Source organism: Solanum stenotomum, chromosome 9, assembly GCF_019186545.1.
Source record: "Solanum stenotomum isolate F172 chromosome 9, ASM1918654v1, whole genome shotgun sequence".
Classification (NCBI taxonomy): Eukaryota; Viridiplantae; Streptophyta; class Magnoliopsida; order Solanales; family Solanaceae; genus Solanum; species Solanum stenotomum.
The window spans coordinates 42,447,363-42,474,925 of record NC_064290.1 but is presented as its reverse complement, the minus strand read 5'-3'; the positions used below and the strand labels follow the sequence as shown (position 1 = coordinate 42,474,925).

Sequence of the window (27,563 nt, the reverse complement as noted above, 5' to 3'; positions counted from 1 at the left end):
AAATAGGCAATAAAACCTACAAAAAAGTTAAACCAAGTTTTAAGCTCATAGCTACTAGAACAAACGAATCACAGTATATAATGTTTATCACAAATTTAACAACCTTTAAATAGACATTTGATATGCTTACTAAATTTACTTAAGAAAATAACAACAATCTTGTAAATGAATAAGAGGTAACTAAGACTCCACTCTTCTTTGGAGTTAACTCAACTACAAGTGATAGATAATTTCTGACTAGAAGATAGACAAAAAGAGACATGGACTTGATTGAAGTGTGGCAGGTTGGACGGCAAAACAACGAAACAATGAACCCCAAGCAACACACCATAAACGGATGCTTAAAACAGCAAGATTGTAACCTCAAGTTGAGCTAAACAAGGACCCAAACAGTTATCCAAAGTTTGACTGAAATTAAAACAAATTTCTGCCAAACTAAACATAGACGACTAACTTATGTAAATATGAGAATCGGAGATAGCCAAAGGAGTATCATTATAGGTGTAACATCTCGCAAATTGAAATAACTAGGAAGAAGCTTAAATCTGGAAATTTAGTTAAGTTAGCAAAAGTGAGTTTTTGGTCAACTTCAAACAACCATAACTCCTAGCTCAAGATGAGTTAGGTGTAGTTCCAGAAATGGTTGGAAACCTCTTGGAATGACATTTCCAACACCGTCAAGTTTGGGCGATTCCGAGTTCGGATGAGTGAGTTATGCCCTTTGGAAGTTGGGCTGTTGGAGTAAGGAAAGTTCAATTCGGATTTTTAAGGGGTAGTTTGGTCTTTTCCTTACCTAACTTAATTAATTCATTTTTGGTAATAATTTTAGGGGATAAAATTGACTGGGTTCAGATTACGCTTTTGAGAAATAGAGTAAGGGCTTTTGGAGAAAGAACGCAAGAGAAAGGAGAAGAGGAAAAGCAAGATTCGCCAAGAACGATCGATTTTGGTTGTGAATTCTCCAAGGAATTAATCCTACAAGGTATGTGAGTCTCTCATAGCGTTGGGTCCATTCACCCACGCGCCAAGCATGTTTAATTCAGTGAAATTCATCTTAGAAGAGTTGGAAAATTGATGTTCTTGACAAATATTCTTGAATTCGAATGTTGTTAGCAAATTAGGACGAATTGGGAAGTTTATGAGATCCTTATATTGAGTTTAGGGTTGCTTTGAGTTAGTTTCTTGAGTATAAATTAGGCATTGGGGTTTAAAACAAATTTGAGGAAGATAATCGAAGTTAGGTGGATTGAGGCTGAAAAACAAAGAAGGAAAAAGTCGGACAGCATACATGAAACAAGTCCGCGTCGCTGACTTGTGACGCGGACTTGTTCCCCCTGTGAACAAAAATCTGCTTCGTGTCGCGGAAAGGACGCAGACTCCACTGTCTCAAAATTTAATTTCGCGAGTATTTATTTAGGAGCATATCCGCGTCATGGACTTGTTCTAAGACGGTGATTTCGTAACTTTTCTCAAGTTTAACTATTCGAAATCATTCCTAAAACATCAAAAGACCTTTCCTATCACAAATCATAATCCTTGAATCTTTAATTCAATTCAAGGAAAGTAAAGAGTAAATTTAAGTGAAGTCATCAAAGTTTTCAAAGGTCTTTTACAAATGTTTTAGATTCATTTTTTTAGACTCAAGTTTTCAAGTTAAGCAAAGAGTAAGAGTTGAGTTTATTTTCTCAAAGAAGCTATAAGGGAACTAAGTATTCCTTAAGAGTTTATAAATGTTTTCACATTTGAGCAAGAAAAGGGAACATTGATTCCAAGAGAGCTTTTAAGCTAAGTTTGAGTAATTACCTCAAACCAGAGAAGAAGGTGTTTTAAAAACATATGAGCTAAGTATAATTTGGGAGTAGTATTGAGCACCGATATGGGGACGCAAGTTCATATTAACTCAAGCCCCCATAAACCATGTAACCATCATGGGCAGAAAAAGGATCATACTTTTTAGATGATTCCTTAGTGCTTTTTAGCATAGACTAGTGGATCCACTTAGTAGTTCAGATTTTATACCGATGGCAAGGTATAGGACGGTCCTTGGCAACGTGAGGTAAAACGTTGTACCATCACTTAGGCTCATAGTGATGGTTGTTGGTTAGAGAAACTCCCACAGAAGTCATTGTATTTTTATATGCATCAGTTATTGTATTTTTACATACATTTCAGAGTTATGTTGTATCCTTATATATACAAAGAGTTGACATTATGTTTTTAAACAACTTTTCTTTATATTGCACTTGTTTTAAACTGTTATATATTGAAATGAATTCAGTTAAGTATTCATGAGTTAAGAAGAGCCAAGGTAAGTGTTTCCTTCATAATCTCTTTTGAGCCTATGTTTGTTAGCATTTCAACTCGCATACTCGTACATTCAATGTACTGATGCTAGTTGGCCTGCATCGTCTTATGATGCAGACGCAAGTAACCAGGATCAGCACCCAGCGCCTCGTTGATCCAGCTTGAGCATTCAGAGTCTGTTGGTGAGCCTCCTTGGATGAGGACTCTTTTATTCGCATTCTAGTTTAGTTCATTAGGATGTTGTGGGGTTTGTCCCAACATCCATCTCAGTTGTTTAGAAGCTTCATAGACAGTCAGTAGTTCAGTAGTCTTTACATTATTCACACATATGTTGTTTAAAGACTGAGTTGCCATTTTGGCTAAACTATTATTTCTTAAGTTATGCATGAGTTATATCTCTTGTGTTTAAGTCTTCCACTGAGTAAGTACGCCAGGTCAAGGGTTCACTTGGGGCCACCAATGGTTCTCGAGTGCCAGTCCTGCCCAAGGTGTAGGCTCGGGGCATGACAATAGGCTCAAAAGGCAATTTTTTGAAAGGACTTTAGAATAGATGAAATAACAGACAAACCATTGAAAGTTAATGTAAGAAAAGCATAAATAAGGATGTTGAAAGAATAAAAATAAAGCTTATATCACATACAACGTTAGCATATCAGTTGCCCTTCAAGACTTCATGACCATTAGAAAATGGCACGAACAACAACAAACCAAATGAAAACATATACTACTCGACAATAATATAAACAAGAGAACTAGGCTCAACCATATCCAAATAGACATATTCGAGGAGAGAAGGCACATTCATCAGGTTAACAACTATAAGCAAAGTTCACAGCTAGTAATCTTATTAGAATAAAAAGGACATAAGGGGAGACAACATAGAAATGAATACCCATGCTTCAACGCATCAACTTTTAGATCGAGAATGCTTAAAATAGATTCTGGAACATGAATAACTAATAAATAATTTCGAAAACATAGTGAGCAGGTGACAAGAGTAAAAAAAACAACATATATATATCAAGTGATGAGAATCGAAATCACCTATAAAGATAATTTCCAACTTCATGACTGAACCACAACTCTCACAGCCTACCTGGCGAGATTAACAGTGAAACAAAGAGAAAATAGGAAAAAACCCAACTTAATGCCATACGAAATCACTAAGCTTCGAGCAAAACACAACCACACAACGACATGAATAGCTAACCAGTTAAACCACCAATTATTATACCATCCTCACATCAATCGAGTAGCACGATCATAACATCAGACCATAAAACTAAGGGACTGTTACTTCACGGGAAAAAAAACAAATCGTAAAAGGAGTGTTACCTTTTCGGGGGCAACGAACTGAGACAATGAGCTTAACCACGAAGAACTTCCACCATGAAATCCTAATACTAGCAACAAAATGAGGAACCTGGGGCAGAATCTAAACCCTTTTCAGAACTTAAAATCAGAGAACCGAATATATAAAATTTCTTGAGTGTAAAATGACTATCGATCAAAAACCAAGCTCAAAAACCGTGTTTTTCGTATATGACCTCAAAATGTAATTTCCAAAACCTTGTCCATAATTACTGATAGTAGAGGGTTATTTATAAGGGAAAAATAGGGTGATTTTGGGGGGAAATCCGTTGAAGAAATTCAAAATCCTTTCAATTTCTTCTCTCTTTTCAAAGGCAAACAGTGGAAAAGATTTGGAAATCCTTGAAAAAGGAGGAAAAGGGAACAATGATGTAATCGATTAGGTTGCTAGGGTTATGGGTGGTTTGCGGATGGGTCATGTATTGGTTTCTTCGCGAAGAAGAAGACGTGTACTAGGGTTGGTTTCTGATCGCGTGTGATTTGGATTTTGCAACGCGATTTGCTCACTGGATTTTGGTTTTCGCGTGAAGAGGAAGAAAACGAGTATGGGGGAAATTAGTTTTGGGCCCAATTTTCTTTTGAAAGACTGATCCAAGATATGGGAAAGAAATGGCCATAAATGAAATAGGAAAATAACTTAATGAAATTGCAAACTTAGCCAATGAGAATTAAGAAGTTAGCCAAATTTAGTTTAATTGGTGATTCAGCTAAAAACTAAATAAGATGAATTAATATAAATTAATTAATGAGCTTCTTAATGTCAACGAAATAAGATAATTAGCTTAATTATAAACTATTACTCCCTCTGTTTCAAAAAGAATGACCTCCTTTCCTTTTTAGTCTGTTTCAAAAAGAATGGCCCCTTTCCTTTTTTGGTAACATTTTACTTTCAACTTTCCACATGACATGTTTAAGACCACAAGATTAAAGGACAATTTTGTATATTTGACATAACTTTAATTTAGGGCCACAAGATTCAAAAGTCTTCTTTATTTTCTTAAACTCCGTGCCAAGTCAAATTAGGTCACACTTTGTGAAACGGAGGGAGTATATAACTAAACTAGTTAACCAAATATTTAATTAAAACTAGAATCTTTTTGAGAATATTTCCGAATATACATAAAATGTACTAATTATATGCGAAATTATGTAAAAACATATATTTTATTTAAAATTTATAAAAAGTGACAGAAATATGTAAAGAACTTACAAACTATATTATTATTATTTTTGAAGTTTTATAAAACTAATTATTTTAAATCATTTGAAATTGAAGAAACTCGATGATTAATTTATATTGTGGAGGGTCAACAACTATCCCTAGTTTGACTTAGATTGATGAAAGAAATTCGAGGCAAATGAAATTGATGAATCCAATTTTGACCGACCACATCTTCATAATTTCGAAAAGGGAATTTTTTATATGGACTTTGGGAATTATGGTCAAACCCCGAAATTGGGTTTACTACATATCTAATGCTATATGAGAATTTAAGTCACTTGTAGTTCGATACACTTGATTTAACGCACAATTATGAAAGAATTCAAAAGTTGTCCCGATATCAAATTATGAAGAGACTGGAATGCTCGAGAATAATATTTGAGGGAGAATGTTGGAATATAGCCGAGATTTCAATATTGAGCCCTCATACATATCCTTAGACCTTAGGAATCAGGTTGTTTGTAGTTCGACTCGATCGGTTGAAAAGAAAATGTATTATGCAAGATAACCTTTAGTTCTGGAGGAGTGATAGGTAAGTTGAGTATGAAAAAGAGGCTTACAATCCGTTAGCCATGAATGTGAGGCCCTTCACACCCATAATTAAAAACTTAGACATAATTTCCAAAGCTCTATGTGCATTGTCACTCAGGTTGGAAAGTTGCCTCCCATGAGAGTGAAAAGTTTTCCGGATGCAAAATTGTAATGGATAAACCAAAAGAAATACCCACATGCCTTTTTATAGGGGTGTGGTTTGATTGTGGTGGAAGTCGTTCCTTAACTCACGTCCTAAGAGTTTGATACTCATCTTCGAACTATGTCAACCCTTTGCCGCCACCGTGCCATCTGCTGAGTCTTAGGATCAGGCTGATGACCCTCTCTATCCTCTTCCATATTCTATCTCCATGTCCCTTGCATTACACCATGTAAAACTTGGTCGTGTGAAATCCAGCATCCCAAATTCTCATATACATGAAATAACATCCCATGTTTTTCTACCTCATGTGCGGTATGCCTCCTTTACTTCTATCATCCACTATTGCATTAAAAGCACCACTAATACACCAAGGGCCATCCACGTTTTCAAGTTTCAACCTATCAAGGTATCCCACAATGGTAGTATCTGATTTTTTTTTGTCTTGGCATGTACCAGAGTCATCCAAAAAGGCTCAGCAATTTTCTTGACACTTATTTTATGTGATGTCACTGGATCTTCACTTCTTTCTCATTACATGACGTTTGCGGTGCAAAGGTATTCATAGGCTCCTCATCATCAGTAGAATTGCACTCTTCATTATCCTCTTCCTTCTCCGTATCATAAACGTGAATTTCCTCGGCTGTCTTCTGAGTCATATTCACTAGAATCCTTCTATTTGTTTGGGTTCTTTAGGGATGTTCTGTGTTGTGCCTCCTTCAGTAGGCATGGTTATGGTGTGCTTATTCTTCCTTCCATATTTCTTATGGCTAGATTCAGTCTTTCCGCCCTCTTGCATAACAATTTGTTGGCTCTATATCTCATTGGGATCCTTAGAAACAACCACTTACTCCATTATCTATGTTGGGGCTCCAGAGGTGGACCTTGATGTCAATTTGGTGGACTTCCTTGCTCATGCTATTTTTAGTGTTGTTGCTAGGTGGATCTGTTTTCTCAGTGCTTGGTGTTTTTTCCTTCTTGGTAATCTAGCGTTCCCTTAGCTGAGGTGTCATCTCTGTCGGATTCATCAATTTGGCTTAACTGTTGGAAAGAGTTTTTAAAACGAACTAGAGGTCCAATTACCATAGGTGTAGAAGATTGCACTTGCCCAACATGATTTTTTCTGGTGAGAGTGTAGCCCTTGTTGAGATGTGACCACCATCACAGAGTTGTTCTTCAGAATATTTTGAATCTCCTCATTGATCTTAGCCTATTATTTCTAATATATCTTCAGTAAGAACATATCTACATATTTGTTATGTTCACATAAATTGTGTTTATTATTTCTTTAATTTCTTTGCCCTCGTGTCATATTCGTCTTCTGAAGTGTAGAACTATATTTGTATCTTTTTTTTGGGCATCTTAATGCTCTGATAATTTGAGATATGTAGTCTTTCAGATTCAGGAAGGAACTCTGGGAAGCAAACCTGCTGCAGAATTACTTGGAAAGTTAAGGCCTCCTTACTGGTTTTCTGCACATTTGCACTACAAATTTGCTTCTTTAACTCAGCATGAGAGGGATGGTCATTCCACTAAGTTTCTTGCTCTTGATAAGTGTCTCCCTGGTAGAAACTTTTTGCAGGTCTTTTTATGCACCTTGTTGTTTACTAAGTCAAGATCTTTTTATAGTTCGCAGATAAAGTTAAGGCTGAATACATACACAAACACTTAAACTTGTCGGAATTTTTCATTTAGACACCTAAGCTAAGCATATAACCTATTGAACACTACATCTAATCTCAAAATGTGCCTATCAGACACTCTTGGTGACATGGCAAGTTGCGTATTCATCACCTGAACTTGAGCACATGATTGCCGGAAAAACAGAGTTCTATTGGAAAATTGGCTTTTGGCCTTTTTTCCAACTTTTCTTCTTGTACGTTTCATGAGAAGAAGAAATACACCAGCAAATTATTTTTGTGAATTCTTCTTTCTTTTCTTACTGCTAATAAGTAGAGTTCAACTCTAGAACAATAATACATGTTTTTAATATTCTTCTTTAGATTCAAGTGGAATTGCATCTTCCATAGTGCTGGCCATCAGACTCCTTCCTCTTATACTATTCTTCTCATCATTTTACCCCAAAATCCTTCCCTCAAAGTCTTTGAAAACTGATTTGTATAATCCTACAAATTTGGAATCTATTTTTTTTTTGAGAATTGGTAACATTGCATTCTTCGGCATTAAGGATATGCTGGAGACCATTAGAAAATCAGAAAAGAACAAAAAGGTTAATACTTACAAGTGTAGACACGTAATTTTTGACCAAACATAAGTTTTACACCATTTTTATTCCTTAAGTATTCTTTCTTGGTCCACATTAAATATTTTATTTTTCATCGTATTTTAGTAAATTTATTTTAAAAGATTTGAAAACTACAAAAAAATATACGTTATCTTTTAATTTAAATTTTAATAAACAAGCTAGTATTTCTTAATTATATTTTTAGACTAGCTATATCACTTTTCTTAGTTCAAAATAATTAGTTAATATTTTTATTTTTATTATTATTATTATTGTTATTATAATTTATGTATATTAAATTTATTAAAAAAATTTAATACTACCCATTACCCTTGCCCCCACTACCCCTCTACTATCCCACTCCCCTCACATTTCACTCCATTCCCCCCACTCCCACGACAAACCATCAGCAACACTCCACTCACAACATATACTACACCACTACTCACCCTTATTAACATACTACATATACACAACACACAAAAAAAAAAGGGGAGAGAACCAAAAACATTTTTTCTTCCAAATACAAAAAACCCACACACAGACGTACAGAAAAAAGAAGAAGAAAAAAAATCAGCAAAGAAAAAAAGACTACAACACAACAGATACACAGAGAAAACAAAAAAAATCGTCCAGAAAGACACGCCAAAAAAAGGAAGAAAAACAACATCCAAATAATTTAATTTCCTTGCAATTACTACAACACACAGAAGCAAAATACAACACACACCCACACCAAAAATAACAAAGTTTCGTGGGTGTTATGATCTAGATTCGTTCAAAATTTTGCGGTATTCCACTTACCTTATCTCTTTAATTTATTTATGGAGTTTGATGTAATTTTATGCTAAGTTTTCCTATATTTTTATTTTATTCATAATTGATTGAAATGAACAATTTGTCGGTTGTTATATCTCTGTTTAATGAATGAAGGAAGTTTCAATCAGTGATTCCTTTTATTAATTTATTTTGTATTCGCTAGTTGTAACCTCTTAAAATGAATGGGTCATGGCGTTGTTCTTGTCTTGATTTAGATGTCAATAATAATAAAATAGGGATTGTTAGGCTAAAAAAATATATTGTTATTTTATTTTATCAAAAATAGAAATGAGATTTTATTTTTTTAATTCGATATTGTTTTGTTGGATTAAAAAGTGTACGCTTAATTTTGACATCAACTTTAAGAGTAAATAAATAAAAAAAAAAACAAATAATCCAAAATTTTATATTGTATCCTAGGCATATATAAAGGAAAAATATTTGTTTTTTAATGACTAGATGACTTTTAGGAATATTAAAAAAAATATTTGTTTCAATCAAGAATGTTGTTACACATATTTTTTGAGATATTAAAAAAAAACTTAACGATGCAATGATGCACCTTGTTCAATAATACAATTAATTTTTATTAATTTAAAGTAAGACTTATAGAGATTATTAAAGAAGACAGTTATGTCTCTAAATGTCAAGATCAAGAATGCAGTTACGTATCTGGATTGAGACCAAATAAAAATTCAACTATAAAAATGCGAGCAAATCATGGCCTATAAAAATTATCCAAAAATATATCAAGATAAGTATAAGACAATAAAAGTGATTGTGCTAGAACCGCAGGACTCGAGGAATGCCTAATACCTTCCTCTTGATCAACAGAATTTCTTACCCGAATTTCTGGTTTGCAGACCAAACAAAGAGTCATTTCCTTTTGATTAGGGATTAATAAACACTGACTTGGAACACCATAACTCAATTCCAAGTGGCGACTCCAAAAAAAGAAAAAATAATCCCTTAATCAATACAGTCGCATTAATTGGAAAAACCCTTCCGCCATGCGCAAAAAAACGGTGTGACATCTCTGACGACTCCGATGGGGACTAATAAGAATTCGGGCTCTGTTATATTAAATAGTACTTTATTTTATTATTTTTAGTTTTTTGATATATTGTGTATGATGACCTAATATGCTACTTGATGCTCATTTATCGCTTTCATAGTTGATGAACAATACTAAATTATCTTTATTTGCACAACCATTTTAAGTTTATGAATACACTTAACAAACGTTCACAGGAATACAGTTATGCAACCTACTTACCCTGGAGATAAAACTGGAGTGTCTTGACACCTAGTGAAAGATATTTAGTCACACCAAAAATAAAGTCCAATCTGAAATCTATTGGACTTCGACGGAATATTTTCAAGTGAGATCCAAATTTATGTTTTTCCTCAATATCATTCTGCCAAATCTAGGAACGAATTTATGACCCAAGTCTATTTTTCTTTTCCTCTGTTTCATCGGAACTTTTTTTGATGCTCCAAATCTAAATTATTCCTGCTTCTCGGGAAAATAGTCTCATTGGAGAGGAGATTTACAAAAGTCTTTTAAGGACAATTTAGTTTTCTTTTGGCTTTTTGTTATATTTGTTGACATGTCTTTTTGTCATTGGTTTTACTTGTCAAGTCACATTAACTGATTTTCACCCACTTTAAGTTGTTTAGACTTGTGAAATAAGTAATCAATAGACACAATTTGACTGGAGTTGAAGTGTTCAATTGGTACAAATCTTAGTTAAGTGTTCAGATGTAAAAAATTGGAAAATTTTTAAGGGGCCGCATATGTATCCGACCTAAATTAATGTGTGCGACTCACTGAGTTTTATAGGTTATTGAAATTGAGTCCGGACCAGGACCACATGAACTTCAACTTGATGAAGAATGGTTGGCTATCACAAGAAAGTATAATGATGTCTTGCCCTTGCCAATCAGGAGTGCGAACTATAAGTATGTACATTTCATAGTTCTGTTTTTTATCATGTTTCAAGGAATTCAGCTCGTAACTCCCTCCATTTTGATTGTAGTAATGTACATCTCGGCATAGAACAGTGTTGCCAGTTTATAAAAATTAAGTTGCAGACAAGAAGATCCAAGTCGTTTGAATTTGTTCAGATTGCACCATGCTACAAACCTTCTCAGCCTGTTGCTGACGGTGTCTTCCATGGTGATGATCTGTACACCAGGACATTATCTATGCACTTACTTTATTTTGTGTCATAAGTTGCTCACTGGAGTCAATTGAGTCTGTTATAATCATCTAGAATAAAAACTGAGTATGTCCTGAATTACTCAACAAGTGAGATTAAAATTTGTCCAGTAGAAGCTCACTGTTACCTTCACTTTGAAGTCTATGATACTGATCAGTGTAGTACTAGTTCTTTTTCTTATCTAGTAGTATATTGAAAGATACTTTATAGCAGGGTGGATGTTGATTCTTTCTCTTTTTCGTTTCCTCCACAAGTTTCTATAAAAACCCTCAGACAGAAGCTCTTCTACAGTTTCTGAAACTTGAGTATCTTCTCAATAAAATAACATAATCAAGGAAGCTTACTGCAAGCCTAGCCCCATAAATTTCAGGATGTAAACTTTCTTTCTCTAGTGTTCGTAAAATTATTTCGCTTTATGATTCAGTATTCAACTGACACTGATTGAAGTTTTATGTACTCTTTTTTGTTTATTATGACATAGAGAGAAGAAAACCAGAAGTTCTAACATTTGAAGTATTTGATTGTCTACATATTTCTTCTGGAAAAAATGATTCTCTGACATAAAATATTGAACATTTTCACTTCTCCTGAATTTTTTTTTCTCTGATATAATATAGAGCCACCTTAGATACAATTTAGTAGGTAATATATTTGACGGTCGCAAAGGATTCAAATAGCTAGTGCAAGAATGAAATAATGCTAAAGCTTAAGCTCTGGTTAGTTTAGGAATATTCCATGTACTCGACAAACAGAATTTCTATATGTAATCCCGTTGAAGAGTAATAGATTCTACCCTGCGTTCCTTTACCTCTTACAACTTCTACGACAATTTAGGTGAGTCATAGTTTATTACCTTTCATAAACTTCCTTTATTGGTTTAAAATTGCATTACCTGCGGCTGCCAGAGACCTGCGATTACATATTCTGTTGTGAAAATTGTGTATGTTACCATGCATTCACTCACATTTTCTTTTGTCAGCAATGTCATTATACTTTAAACGGGTATGCTATGCAATTTGATGTATATTTTATAATCTAGAAGAGCTGCATAGTTTATCTAAATAACCGGTTGACCTTTACCTACTTTTAATGCATTTTCAGGTTCCTTCAATTACCTTGGAGAAGATATACCCATAGATGATATAGATGATACAGAGGATTGCAAAGAGTTTGACCTGGAATATGCTCAAGAAAGATTAATCTTAAGCTCATATCTTGGTACTTATTTTTTGTTGGTCCCTTATAACAGTAGTGATTTATTTCTGCCTGTCAATAAATTTATGTAAAAGGTTGTTCCCACAGAACCACCGCTATAGAGGGTAAATGAAAGCTGCAGTTTTAGCAATTTTAATGGAAAGCTTCACTTCATAGAATTGTTTGACATTTGAAACATTGCCCCTTTCTCATTATTTTGGCCATTTTTAGACCTTAGCATACTTTTGCTCTCACCTTGCTGTGCCGAACCTTTCAGACAATAGGTGGGTGGTGATTAAGCCTTTGCAAGAGTTGATAACTAATTTCATCACCTTTGTCTGGATCACCAAATCTTTACTGGTATTTGAAGTATTGTTGGTCTAATACCAATAGCGGAATGTTACGATTTTCTTATATTGGCACAGTTGAATTGCATGCTCTCTTATAGTTTTCCTAGGTAGTGCACAATATCTTAGAGTAAGATGGAAGTTGTAGGCAACATCATCACATAAGAGGACATTCTTATTAATGTTCCTCGTGATTTTGCCAATATGAGCCAATGACTGTATTATGGTGAACCACAAAAACCATCTCAATTCTGTTCGTGGATAAAAGGTATGATAGAAAGAACTTATTTTACCATGGATCCAGTTGTAGGGATTGATTAGCTTTAAGGATCGTTGATTATGCCCAGCAAAATAGACCAAAATCTATTTTCATTGGCAATGCTTCTGGGTCATCCAATGAACTCCTAAAAGGTATATAAATATGAGTATGTTCAGTTTTATTCATGTTTATAGTCATCCATTTAGTTTTACACAACTGAAGCATAATTAAGTTGGAATTCACCACTTATTGTATCAGTTGTTTTCCTGTCCTTTTCCTGTCCTGCTAAAAAGTTGTGTTATGATTGGCTCTGATTATTTTTACTGTATTATTGTACTGCATGAATTGTGGTATTATGTGGGGGAAAATAAAATTTGTTTGTATTTTAGCGAGGGCATGTGATAGAGACTGGTGAGTTTAATTTCACGACAATTTTGGTCTTTGTGAAGATCAGACTACTAATGCCCCATCTTTAGAAATGCAGGTCATGAATCTGATGTTCAATAACTCTAATTTTTGCTGATATAATATGTCAAGTAGATAAGAATCCCCCCTCCCTTCCCGCGCGAAGCATGACTGCTGATGTTAAGCTATTAGAACCAATTATTTTGTTGTGATACAAATAATTCTGGGCATGTCAAGGAAATATTATGTTCTCTCCAAATATGGTCTTAGATAATTCTTGCATCAATTTAACTTTTGAGGTTTGAGTTTTAGGTACAAGGCCTCTTCTTTTATTAAACTTTAAAGCCGTAAAATGAAGACATGTGAAAAGTGAGTTGATACAGAATTGAAGCTGGTTTTGGAGATCAATGTAGATTCAAAAGAGGGTTGTAAGTAATGTGTAATTCTGAAAATGTTAAGTATTCACTTATTTATAATATTGCAGATTCCTCATTTGTTCCTTAACTAGGGAGGAAAACTGATTGGCTAAAATGGGCATCAGACTTGGTGAAACTGAAGACTTTTTACTTTTTTCATTACACTAACCATCTCCATTTGGACTTGAAAGGGACAATATTTCCCGTGGTTGTAATTTGTAGCATGATGCAGTAAGTGTATTCACTTTCCTATTAGCAAGTGTGAGGAAAAAAAGGAAGTCAAAATTAATTAATTTAACAACTATCAATTCTTAATTAGATAATATAATAATTGATAAAATTAATCAACTAAAATCGCACACACAAATACAAACACTCTCTCTCATTTGTAACCCTTCTTTAACTCAATCGGCTGCCTTGGCTATCAATACAAGAAAGAATTTTATCTTTTCATATTTTCATTTTTAATTCACAAAATACTTTTCAGTAGCAACACCATTAAAATCTTCCACTAATTTTAGACAGAACAATAAAAGAAAGAAAAAAGAACACTTCAGTTTCTTCACCTCGGCGGAAAATATTTTTAGTTCGACCTCGAAAGATAAAATTGCAGCTTTCATCGGAGACATCTTTTCGTTTACAGTAGAAATCGAAGTTTCTTGATTGCAATTGAAAGTGGGTATTAGAATTTGAGATTTTTCAAGAAAAAATTCATCGACAAATGCAATTGAGAACCGACGAAAAAATAACTATCTTCATTGATAACGATAATAGCTAACTTATCAAATTCAATAACAATCAATTTTGTGCAAATAGATGATCGGAAAGACATTAAAAAAAAGGGCAAAGGTTGGTGTATATGGTGTGGTGTGGTGTGGTAGAGAAGAAGGTGGACCGAAGAAAATGAACCATCTAGGAACATTTTCTGGGAATAGTGAAGAAAAAAAGAAGAAAGAAGATTTAGGAAGAAGGAAAATGAAGATGAGATTTGGTAATGGTCATTAAGGAAAGAATGGTGGAGAAAAATTGAAATGATTATTTTTTTATTATTCTGAAAAAATAGGCGCGTGTATTACACTAGGCAACACAGATTTGGGGGTGACGTTTTAAGGGTGTTAATATCTTAGTTTAAAATATTTCGGGGGGGTAATAGGACTCCCGTAAAGTATTGGTGTGTAGTTGAGAATGGGGTAATAGATTGAGGGGGCATTTGGCCATTTTCTTAAGAAAAAATATAATAAAAAATGAATTAGTACTTAGTTAATAACTACTCCCTTGTCCTTAGTTACTTGTCCACATTTCCTTTTTTAGTTGTCCCTAATTACTTGTCCATTTTGACAAATAAAGAAATGATAATTTATTTATTTTACCTATTATACGCTCAATTAATTACTTTGAAAAATGTAGAACTTCTTGAATATCTCAAGTTTTTAATTCACCCACTTCATAATTAATAGGGGTAAAATGATAAACTCATTATGTCAATTATTGTTTTCTTAATATGTGTGTCAATTCAAAGGTGGATAAGTAAGTAGGAACAAAGGGAGTACATAATAAGATATAATTTTGAATAATAAAACATAAGGTTTTAATTAAAGCATCATAGATATCTTCTACTTCTTCCTATTCATATTATACGACGTTTTCCGCTTGTACTTACCACATATACATTTTCTTATTCTGAAAAGTTAAATATGTTTTAACAAAATTATCTTAAATTACTATAATACCCTATTTAAAACACCTATGTATATCTATTTGAGTAGCATATATTCTATTGAAAAGTTGTGACTTTGCTGATAAGTTTTGACTTTTTTGATGAGTTGTGACTTTTCCGATAAGTTATGACTTTTACAAAGGATTGTGACTTTTCCAAAAAGTTGTGACTTTTCCAAAGAATTGTCACTGTTTCGAAGGGTCGGAATTTTCAGATAAGGCACAATAACCACATGTTCATACTACTCTTTATTGACTATAAATTAAAGAATTTTCTCTCATTTTTAATCTTTTACTCTTCTTCGTACACTTAAAATTTTTTTCATGTGATTTATTGTCGTTGAGTGAGTTTGATGATCAGTGGAATTTGAGGTACCACTATTTTGATGAAGTAAATCATTTTATCCTAAGTGGATATATTCCAGAACCTCAAATACTTGAGAAAAATAATTTTTAGTGATATAATAATTGTTTTTCTTTTTTTTTGCTTCATATATACAGTAGTATGTAATGTTCCACTATATGAAGCTAATGTGGAATAATCTAAATTCATTTGTTTTTGTTTACAATTTCTCATGTGATGCAGTTATGTGCTCTGAATATCTTTTTTCAAAAATTATTGAACTTCTCATTAGTTAAAGAATTGTCATGAGTTCGAGTTGTTTTGTTGATACTCAAGACATAAAAATGGCTTTATTTACAGTGATATTTAGTTACTACTATGTATACATTTTCCTTTCATTTTACTTATTTACTTTTTTTTTGTATTTCTATAATATAGCCGAATGAAAATTCATTACATTTATATTTTATAACGACACTGGATTGAAGGGTGTGTTAGTTTAATTTTTATTTTCTTATTTAACTTCTATTTTTCTGAGATAAATATTTTTATTATGTGAAAATATCTATATAGATATATATAACTGGGTAGGTGTTTGTATTTAAATTAAAGTTATATATGTCCCGAAAGTATCATCAAGTTGACAAGATCTTTGAACTTCAAAAATTATTATTTTTAAAAGTTTTGATTTCTTCTTTTTAAAATTAAAAAAAAATCATAGAAAATAGAAAATTATGTGAATCATTTAAAAATTATCATTTGCAAAATATATTTTATATTAAGTAATTTGAAATAAACGTTCAAGTTGCAATGCATGGAAAGCTTTAAGGTGGAAACTTGGGTTGTCATTTTGCCCCTACACTATATTAAAATCTAATTAACTGTCTAAATAAACATTAACATTAATTAGAAGTCCTATTTATTTAAGTAAATACAAAACTTAATAAGAAATTCAGCTATTGCACTTTAATTCTTTAGTTACGACATTATAAGTTTTCTTAGTTATTACTAATTATTGCAAATGTTATTCATACATTTTTACATTCTTTTGTTACAACATAATGAGTTCCGTCTATTATATATCACACATGATTGAATAAATTGAAAATCATTTACAAGAATATGAACAATATCTTTGTTGGTGTAAGGTAAACATGTTATTATATATATGATTTCACAGATTGAATATATTTTTATGTTTAATTTTAGTTTATCAATGAAAAAAAATTGAAAGTCAAATAACTATCTTTCATTTATGTACTTATTCAATCGAAAAGTCAAATATAAGAACCAACAACAAGAACATCATTTATTATGCACCTTATAAAATAAAAATTAATGTACATGAAAAAAAAGTTCTAAAAATGAAATGTAATTTTTTAAATATGTTCATATGACATCTAAATTTTTTTAATACAAATACTTTAATTTTAAAAATATATATACTATTAAGTTGGAATAACTAGTCCTTAATAAAATTGTACCTATTTAATAAGATTTTCTTAGTATATCAATTTACTTATTTAAATAAGGATATCTTTTTTAATAATGGTTCAAATCACACACGGCAGAAATTATTGTTATCCACTTTAACTTTGCAGGAATCCTACAAGATAATAATAGCTCAATTGAATCACGTGCAATCTATTTACGCATCCTCTATCACTTCTTGCAAGATGCTTATGAAGAAGTTAGGGAATCCAGTGGTCCGCCATAACTTCCGCCAAGCCAAAAAAGTAGCAGACTTTTTGTGCAAAACGGGTACTAAGCTAACACCGTCCTCACAACCTACTATCATGTTCACTCCACCGGATCCAGTCGTAGCTCTAATCCAATCAGACCAGTCAGGAATAGAAACTACTAAACTAGTACTAAGGATTACTTGTAATTGTTGACACCCAATTTTGACCCTCCCCGATAATAATCGATTTCCTAGCACTACTAAAAAAACAGTGAATATCGACCTAAAAATTACCGACCTCAAATAGAAGTCGGTAATTTCCGACCTCCAGAGGTCGGTATTGTTAAAAAGAATAAAAAATAAAAAAAACTTTAGAAAACCGACTCCTTATGAAAAATAAAGCGGGAAAATCAAATACCCACCTCTGGAGGTCGGAATTTTCCCTGGAAAAAATGAATTACAATAAAAATTGACCTCTTGATGTCGGTATTAAATAATTCAATAAATAACAATATATTTTTTCTCAATTAAATATAAAAGACAAAATTGAGGAATATTTTGAATTAATTCTATTTAAAATCTTCTTCCGGAGGACGGTTTTGTGTAAAATAAAAAACAAAAAAAATTATAATACCGACTTCCGAAAGTTGGTAAAATTAAATAGTATGTAATTAAATTAATTATCATTAAAATATTTATATAGTGACTTCCAGAAAATTTAAATTAATATTTCAATTAACTTTAAATAAATCGTCCTTCGGATGACAGTTTTATACAGGTTCAAAAATAAATTAATATAAAATACCGACTTTCTTATGTCAGTATTATTTAATTAACACGACTACTTTTTATTTATCTCACAATTTAATGTGATACCGACCTCATAAGGTTGATATTTTTTATTTAATCTAATTATTTTTAATAAAAGCGACATCCGGAGGTCGATTTGTTTAAAATATTCCTATTAATCATAATTTTGCTATTGTGCATAACACTAAATTTTCATTTTACGAAATAGACAATAGAACATCGTAAAGTACTATACAAAGCAAGTTCTATCAAGATTTTTACGTTTGATCTTGAATGGATGTCAAGTGTAGTGATCATACCGTAGGCAATGACATGTAAATGATAATTCATCGGAGTATGAAATATGTTGATTATATACTCGTCGAGTAGTTTAACAAATCAAGTCTTATATATTAATGTTTCAGTTATGAAATATATTATCAATTAAAGAAATATCGATGATCAATTTAAGGAGATTTATATATTACATTTGATATTGATAAACTTCTGTTGATCGATAAAATTAAATTTATCTAATTAGGAGGTATATATATATATATATTTATATATATATTTTGTTGACACCAATTTTGACCGACTTATTCGATTAAATACGTATTTTTAAAACATATTACGAGTTTTAAAATCTTAATCGATTTTGTCTAAAATTATATATTATAGTATCGCTAATTTACAAAATTATCAATTATTATTATTATTAAATTATTATATTTATCGATAGTTAAACTCGAAACAACTACTTTATTTAAATGTTTTTAAATTTAGGTGTGTTTAATTTATATAAAAATACTTTAATATATGTAGTGTTTTATTAATTGAATAGTATTTCCTTAATCTCCCCTTAAATCATTTAAATCATAATCTTTTTGGTTCAATTTGTTTAATTCATAGCCCTCTTCCTATCCAATTCTATTTCATGTTCAATTTTGGCCATTTGGTTATTTCAATTATAGCCTTCCACAGTTTTCAATTATAGCCTTTCACAGTTTTCAATTATAGCCTATCTGATTCAATTCAATTCTCAAAAGCCCCATCCTTTAATCTCAGCCATTCGTTCATCCAAATCAGCTACAATATCAAATCTTGATCGTCCATAGCATTCAAATCAAAGGCTGAGATCAAATCTTTCATTCTTATCATTTTTAAACGAAAAGAACCAAAACCCTAAGCCATCCTTCTTTCATCTTCCTCTCATCTCCTCCTCCCCTATCTCTCCCTCTCCTCTATTCTCCTAGCAGCTCAGGCGAAGCAGCGAACGGCGCCGGGACCAGCTCCGACCGGCGAGCCTCTTTCTCTCTTCTCCTCCGCTCCAGTGAGGACGACAACAACAAACAGCAGCTCCAGCTGCTCTGACCAGCGAGCGGCGAGCAGCCAACTCCGGCGAAGGCAAGGTAATCACCGGCGAACCCCATCGAAGACGAAAACAACAACAGCGGGACCGTCGCATCTCCATTCCTCTCCTCTTTGGCGAAGTTCTAGTAATCCAGGTATTTGATTAATCATCATACATACATAACAGTACTTATAATAAAACTAAATTGAAGTTTACCAGGACTTTTACATGGTCCAACAATTTCTCAAACACGTCTGTAAATACCTCTAATATTAGAACTCTAAAACTATTCAAATTTATTTAAGCTCTAGTTATATGAGACTGGTAAAACTAGATATTCAAACTTGGGATGGAAGGAGAAACAATGTCCGTGAATGTAGATTTATTAGGAGTCTAGACTCTCTAGAGAAAAATTAACTCTTGACTCACTTGAGCCTTTATCTCAATATGAAACTGACACTCTGAAACAATAGAGTTCATTCCAACAATCTTTGTATGGAAACAAGAAGACATACTGATTCCCAAGTAATTTGTGACATTCATCAGTCATCTTACCCAAGAGTCAGTTGTATGGAAGTTAGTGAGCACTCTTCTGCATTTATTTTACGTAAAGACTGTCAACACACCACTGGATAAAACAAACAAGAAACCTCAGAATTAACAAGTGGAGCTTAGGTATAAATAGCCATGACCTATTGGAGAACCATTCAAGTCAACAAGGCAGAAGCAAAAACATTCAGTCACTCCTGCCAATGTTATGTATGCACATATGAAAATAGAAAGGCTGCATGAAGTAGTAGCATCAAGTCAAATCATTTTACCTTTGAAGTATGGAAACCACTAACATGCGCACATAGATAAGGACTCAACTTCTGACCTCCTCGAGCGCACAACATTTTAGAAACTAATTTCAGCATGCTCACATAAAAAAGAGACCTTTAATCAATAAGACAGTATTAGTTATCTATAATGTGTTTAAATTTCTAAAGTTCAAGTACAATTGTTTTCTATAATGTGTTTTGTCCATCTAGTATTGATACTTAGCTTTAATTTTGTGATAATTTGTTTGTGTCCATCAAGGGTTGGATTAGCTTTAAATTAGGTGATAATGTATTTGTTTAGCATAAGTACCAACACTAGTTGATCCTATTGATGACAAAATTGATTTTCTTGCAAAATCAATTTGTGTCCATCTAGTGTTGACACTTGGATTTAAATTTAGAAATAATATATTTGTTAAGCATAAGTACCAACACTAGTTGATCCTATTGATGACAAAATTGATTTTCTTGCAAGATCGATTTGTGTCCATCTAGTGTTGATACTAAGCTTTAATTTAGGAAGAATGTATTTGGCAGGCATAAGTACCAACACTAGTTGATCCTATTGATGACAAAATTGATTTTCTTGCCAGATCAATTTGTGTCCATCTAGTGTTGACACTTAGCTTTAAATTTAGAAATAATATATTTGTTAAGGATAAGTACCAGCACTAGTCGATCCTATTGATGAGAAAATTGATTTTCTTGCAAGATTGATTTGTGTCCATCTAGTGTTGATACAAAGCTTTAACTTAGGAATACTGTGTTTGATAAGCATAAGTACCAACACTTGTTGATCCTATTAGTTGGTGGATTTAGTTGTTGGAATTAATTCAAAAGTAGTTATAGTTAATGTTGTTTAGTTGTTGAAATAAGTTCAAATAAAGTTTAATCAACCCCTAGCCAGTTTGACTCATTATTTAAAATGATGTGGTTTAGTTGGTGGATTTAGTTGTTGGAATTAAGTCAAAGCTAGTTAGAGTTAAAAAGTTGTTTAGTTGAAATAAATTCAAATAAATAATGTGGTTTAGTTGGTGGATTTAGTTGTTGGAATTAAGTCAAAACTAGTTAGAGTTAATATTATTTAGTTGTTTAAATAAGTTCAAATAAACAATGTGGTTTAGTTGGTGGAGTTAATTCAAAACTAGTTAGAATTAAAAAGTTGTTTAGTTGTTTAAATAAGTTCAAATAAATTATAATGTGGTTTAGTTGGTGGATTTAGTTGTTGGGATTAAGTCAAAACTAGTTAGAGTTAAAAGTTGTTTAGTTGTTGAATTAAGTTCAAATAAATAATGTGGTTTAGTTGGTGGAATTAATTCAAAACTAGTTAGAGTTAATGTTGTTTGGTTGTTTAAATAAGTTCAAATAAATAATGTGGTTTAGTTGGTAGATTTAGTTGTTGGAATTAAGTCAAAACTAGTTCGAGTTAAAGTTGTTTTTTAAATAAGTTCAAATAAATAATTTGGTTTAGTTGGTGAAATTAATTCAAAACTAGTAGTTAATATTGTTTAGTTGTTTAAATAAGTTCAAATAAACAATGTGGTTTAGTTGGTGGAATTAATTCAAAACTAGTTAGAGTTAATGTTGTTTGGTTGTTTAAATAAGTTCAAATAAATAATGTGATTTAGTTGGTAGATTTAGTTGTTGGAATTAAGTCAAAACTAGTTAGAGTTAAAGTTGTTTAGTTGTTTGTTCGTATTTTAGTTTATTTTGAAGTTGGATGAATTTTATTTTGAAGAAGATTAGTGTATATGTTGAAAAATATTGTGTTGGCAACTCTTTGGGCTGTTTTGGTAGAAATATGCAGGTGGACAACTAAAATTGCAGCAATTTGCTTCCAGTTTTGTAGCAAAAAACCGACCTCTGGAGGTCAGAATCTCAAAAATAAAATAAAATAAAAAATAAACGATACCGACCTTTGGAGGCCGGAATATAAAAAATAAATAAAATAGAAAATAAACAATACTGACCTCCAAAGGTCGGAATATCAAAAGTAAAAAAATATTAAATATAAAATACCGACCTCCAACGGTCGAAATTTAAAAATTAAGAAAAATGACAATAAAAATATACTGACTTCCAGAGGTCGGAAATATTAAAAATTAATTTTTTAAAGATTAAAAATTAATTAATACCGACCTCTGAATGTCGGTATTTCAAATTATAAGAAATAAATATTTTGACATCCAGAAGACGGAAATAATAAAAATAAAAATAAACAAATATATAAAAGTGACCTCAAGAAGTCAGAAAATAAAATAATGAATTTTCCGACTTAAATTAAAACTGACCTTGATAGGTTGGTAAATACCGGCCTCCAGAGGTTGGTATTGAAAAGCGACCAAGCTTTTTCCGACCTAAGCTGGGAAGTCGGTATTTCAGGGAATACCGACTTTCGTAAGGCGGTATTTGTAGGACTCGTATTCACTGTTTTTCTAGTAGTGGAGCTTCTTAATTTCCAAACAATTTAGAATAATTAGCCTTATAAAATTCAAATAATTTCAAGGTTAGTAATTTTAGTCTATTTTTTTATAGTATTTTGAATAATAAATATATCTCATATAATTATATATGTAATTAGCATGGCTTATGATTATTCGAAAATCATCTCAAAAGGATTTTATTTTTAATACTCAATTAAATTAATTAGGTTTAAAGTATATTTATAATTTTAAGTTTTTTTTGGTTTATTAGTTTATTTTGTTGATTCAAGAAGTGTTTTTTTTTGTTAATTTACCTTAGTTTAAATTATAGTTGATTTTTAAATTAATTAGTGTGTAATTAAGTTAATCATTTTATTTTGTTAAGATTAAGAAGCTCATAAATTAATTATATTAATTTGTCCTATTTGAATTCTTGCCGAATCTTCTAAATTAGTTCTTTTGGTTACCTCTTTAATCCGATTGGCTAAATTGTTAATTAATTTCTATTACAATTTAAGCCGAATCCCACCATTTTATTCAACCCATTCAAAGGACCATGTTGGGCCTCTTTTATTCCCTTCAGCCGACCCAATGCCTTGATCCCTAACCCAGCCCACCTTTCAATTCCTCATCAGCAAGCAATCTTTCAGCCCACTTCTATTCAACTTCAACTGACCCAATTCCCTTTTTATCTCATAGACCCAACACCAAAAGAAGCCCACCAATTCACCCAACAGTACAACATACAACATACAACGCCCAAATACCCGACCCCACATCGTTTCTTCTTATTTCTCACGCGAAACCAGAAGCCAGCAAACTCAGAATCGCGTCCAGCTCCAGCAACGACCCAAGTTGAACCCAAATCGCAGTAGCGCGTGCTCTCTCCCCCTCTCCTTATCCTCTCGTACAACAATATTCTCGTACGAAGCCAGGTGTTTGCATCTCAGTGCCTTGTTCATCCTTCCACCCAAATCAAACGATCCTCCATATCAATCTGTTTGAAATTGTACGAATTCCAGCTGTTGGAACCTTGTCTCTTAAGGAATTCGAATTTCAAATTTTGAATTTCGTCCAAATCCATCCCGTTCCCCCCCTAAAATTGATCCCATTTTCTCTCCTATAAATACCCTATCGTTTTCACTGTTAAGGGGTATTTTTTTGTTTTGAAAACACAGCTTTGGGGGTATACTCTAAGAACACAATTTTGCAACTCAAAGAAATCAGACCTCTCTGAATTCCTAAAATTTTCGAAGAGCTAGAGGCTATAGCTGAGCATTTTGTTGTTGTTTTTCTGCTCGTCGGAATCCGGTGAAGCTCCGCTTGTGGTGAAGTCATTGCTCTTCAACTCGTTCGTCCCACTTCGCTATTGTTTTGAGGTTGTGTTGTTACTGTGTGTTATTGATTACATTATTTCTTAATGTCCTACCTGACTCTTCTTAAATGCTTTCAATGCTTAGTCTTAATTTTTATACAGAGCTTGCCCCGTTAGCATTTAGAGTTGGGTTTTTTTTTCTATTATATTTTGTATAATGGCGACTCATGTCTTAATTTCTATTAGGCTGTACGACTTGATTTCTTCAATGTGTGTTTTCTTTTTTGTCGGTACAGTGAAGATGTAATTGTAGTCTGGGCTGTTTTCTCTGTTGTTTTGATTCACTATTTTACACTGTCACTAATGTTAGCCTAATCTCATAAAGTAATGTATTGAATCTTTGCTTTGGTCTGGCTGAAATGTTGTTCATGTTATATCAAGTTTTCAACTAGCAATTTAAGTCTGTTATAGCTTCCTGCTTAATCTGGTTGTAGCTGATAAGGTTACTTATTCATTCCATGCTTTAATCTGTTTAGATGCTTTCTAGGATCGTTATTTATGCCAAAACTAGTGTTGTCTGCTTATTTTGAATGCATGCTCATGTATGGAAAATGTGTTAAAGTCTATTGTATTGTTTTGGTTTTGCTTGCTGCCATCTTCTCATTTAATTTCAAGGAATAGAAGTATTTAGCTCTATTTTATCATAAATTGTGTCCCTTTATCCCTTTATCAGGTGGCAATAGCTACATTATCTTTTGCTTAACTTGATTGACAATTATATTATAAATCAGCTTGTAATGAAAGGCCACATTCTTATATGGAAGTTCTTGTCTCAATAGCCAATGAATTGTGAAAAGACATTCTTCTTAACATCAATCTACATTAAGAAAACTCAAAAGTCACGTTTTCAAGAAACTAGAAGTCACTTCACAATTACACTCATAATTACACCGCTTAAGAACATCAATATGTATCATCTAACCTTTTTCATAGATAACTAAATAAATGAATGCTTCATATAGAAACAGGAAAAATAGTTTCAACACTTTCCTGTTGCACAAAATTCTAATAGCATGGTGCAAGAAGGTGGCTAGGTAAGTTTTCTAATATATCAAACAACTACATCGTTCGGAATGTAGGAAGGAATTATATGATGCCACAAATAGCACAAGAGAAAAAAGGAATATGTTTAATGGCAAGTATGATGTAAGGTAGATTATAGTAAAGTGCTCCTATATAGGTACTTTGTAGAAGTTTTTCTGAGAAGAATTAATCTTAACTTATATCTTTTTATTTTAGAGAAAGTTTTATCTTATATCTTATTCTTCATTATTTATCAATATTTTATTGTATAGTGCTATTAAACTTTCTTAGAACCTGTTTGGATGGGCTTATGGCTTATATAAGCCAAAAGTCATAAGTTTGAAATCCTAACTTGTGGCTTTCGACTTATTTTTGTTAGTCTGGCTTAATAACAAGTGCTTAAAAGCACTTTTTTTTATCTTACCCAAACACGAGTGAGCCTAATAAAAATTTAAATTGACTTTATGATTTTAAAACTATCTTCAGTACTAATAAATTAGAAATGATAAAAGAGAAAAAAAAATTGGAAAGCAAAATAATTATGAGACTACAACACCACTTATCAAATACGAGTGAGCCTCACACTCCTTTTGTTTGTTGAATTCTAACGTGTACCTACTTCTCTTGTAACTATTTTTCTGTCAAATTCACAAGGTTTGTGAAATAAATTTCGGCCCTTTACATCGGAGGAATTTTTTCCCAACAATTCTCTGCCATTGCCTCTACCATATCCGGGCAACTTCGCTGTACCAAACAACAAGGTAACTCTTCTCTAACAGACCCACTTCCTCTTCCTCCCTAGGGTTATTTTTGGTGCGATTTTCAGGCAAAAATTTGACACTTTTTCACTTGTTAATCTGAATTTTTTCATGGAACTACTTTGCTAGCTGGTTACGATATTCGACGACCAACTATAAGGCACGCCCACTTTTTTGGGAGGTTGAAACATCCTTGTAGTTATTGATACTGCACTCCATAAATAGTGTCCATCATGTCTTTGAATAATTGACATTGTGTTATTTAGACCTATTTTGTGAAGTTCGACTAAATGAAAGACTTATTTCTTATTGATAGTCACTTAGGTGTAAGCGTGAGTTGCTTTTGCCAGAAATTGGATCTAAAAGAAAAGGAATAATACGCATTAAGTCTAAGAACCTGTTTGGATTGACTTATTTCAAGTGCTTTTAAGCCAGAATGGTTTTAAGTACTTGTGTAGTGTTTGGGTAAGATTAAAAAAAGTGCTTTTAAGCACTTGTTATTAAGCCAGAATAACAAAAATAAGTCGAAAACTTATTTAAATAAAAATGGCATCTAATTTGTGGTTCCTACTTTTATAGAATATAGAATAGATAGATATAGATATAGATTATTAAACAATACTTATTTAAAAGAAGGGTTTCAGTACAACCTATGTATTGTTTTGCAGAAATAGAAACTATTACCATTTTCAAAAAAAAAAAAGAAGGGTTACTCAAGTATTTAGGACGATTTCTGGTTTCTTGAAAATGTGACTTTTTGAGTTTTCTTAATGTAGTAGATTGATGTTAAGAAGAATGTCTTTTCACAATTCATTGGCTGTTGTAGACAAGAACTTCCATATAAGAATGTGGCCTTTCATTACAAGTCACCAATGATTAATTCTAGAGTTGCCTTTTTAGCTGGTCCAAATTACCCCTATAAATAATTTAGAACTCTTCCTGGAGTTTGTTAGCTTTATAGTTTAGGAAGAGGCAACAAATCCTTTTTTTGTGAGCTTAACCGATCTATCCTTGTAGAGCTTGCATCTTCTTGATGCCTTTAAATGAATCTACTTCATCAAAAATAAAATAAAATTCTAGAGGTTGAAATGTTATTTAAAAAATTAGAGAACCACAACCTTCCCAGACGGCCAAATGCCCATATCAAATTTAAATATTTATCTTACTTTAATATTATTATTAAATAATACTTATTTAAATAAAAATGACATCTAATTTGAGGTTCCCACTTTTATAGAATATAGAATAGATAGATATAGATTATTAAACAATACTTATTTCAAAGAAGAGTTTCAGTACAACCTATGTACTGTTCTGCATAAATAGAAACAATTACCATTTTTTTTTTAAAAAGAAGGGTTACTCAAGTTATTTAGGAGGATATTTAGGTCTTTCAAGTTTTTAGATTTGGGGTTCCAACAATTATAATAATAATAATGATATATATATATATATATATATATATATATATATAGATATGGGTATAGATTAAATTCTGGAAGTGTTAATTTGCTTGAGAAGTTTGTTTAGTTTATTTCACTGGTTGGCTGAGTAGTATCAATAATGATGAGACAACCCTTACTTTTTGTTGTTTAGAATATCTATATATGAATTTGAAGTTGCTCTAATGGATTTTTTGGTTACTTAAATGCAGATGAGGATAGCTGTAGAAGGGTGTATGCACGGAGACTTGGATAATGTTTATGCCACCTTATTGCATTTGCAAGAAGTTCAAAATATAAAAATTGATCTCCTTTTATGCTGCGGTGACTTTCAGGTAGATCC

General features: G+C 32.2%; 1 protein-coding gene across 5 annotated transcripts in view; it reads left to right on the top strand.

The window, feature by feature from the left end:
• Nucleotides 1-27,563, top strand: part of LOC125877792 (lariat debranching enzyme) — a 200,669-nt gene that overhangs the window by 162,889 nt on the left and 10,217 nt on the right. For 2 of the 5 annotated variants that reach the window (XM_049559061.1, XM_049559059.1), the window contains exons 1-2: nucleotides 19,199-19,532; nucleotides 27,433-27,555. In XM_049559061.1, coding sequence (XP_049415018.1) covers nucleotides 27,433-27,555 — 123 coding nt within the window. In that variant the 5' untranslated portion in view covers nucleotides 19,199-19,532. Of the gene's footprint in view, nucleotides 1-19,197; nucleotides 19,533-25,674; nucleotides 25,782-27,432; nucleotides 27,556-27,563 lie in introns of those variants that run through there. The other 3 variants (XM_049559062.1, XM_049559063.1, XM_049559060.1) reach the window with 3 other exon arrangements.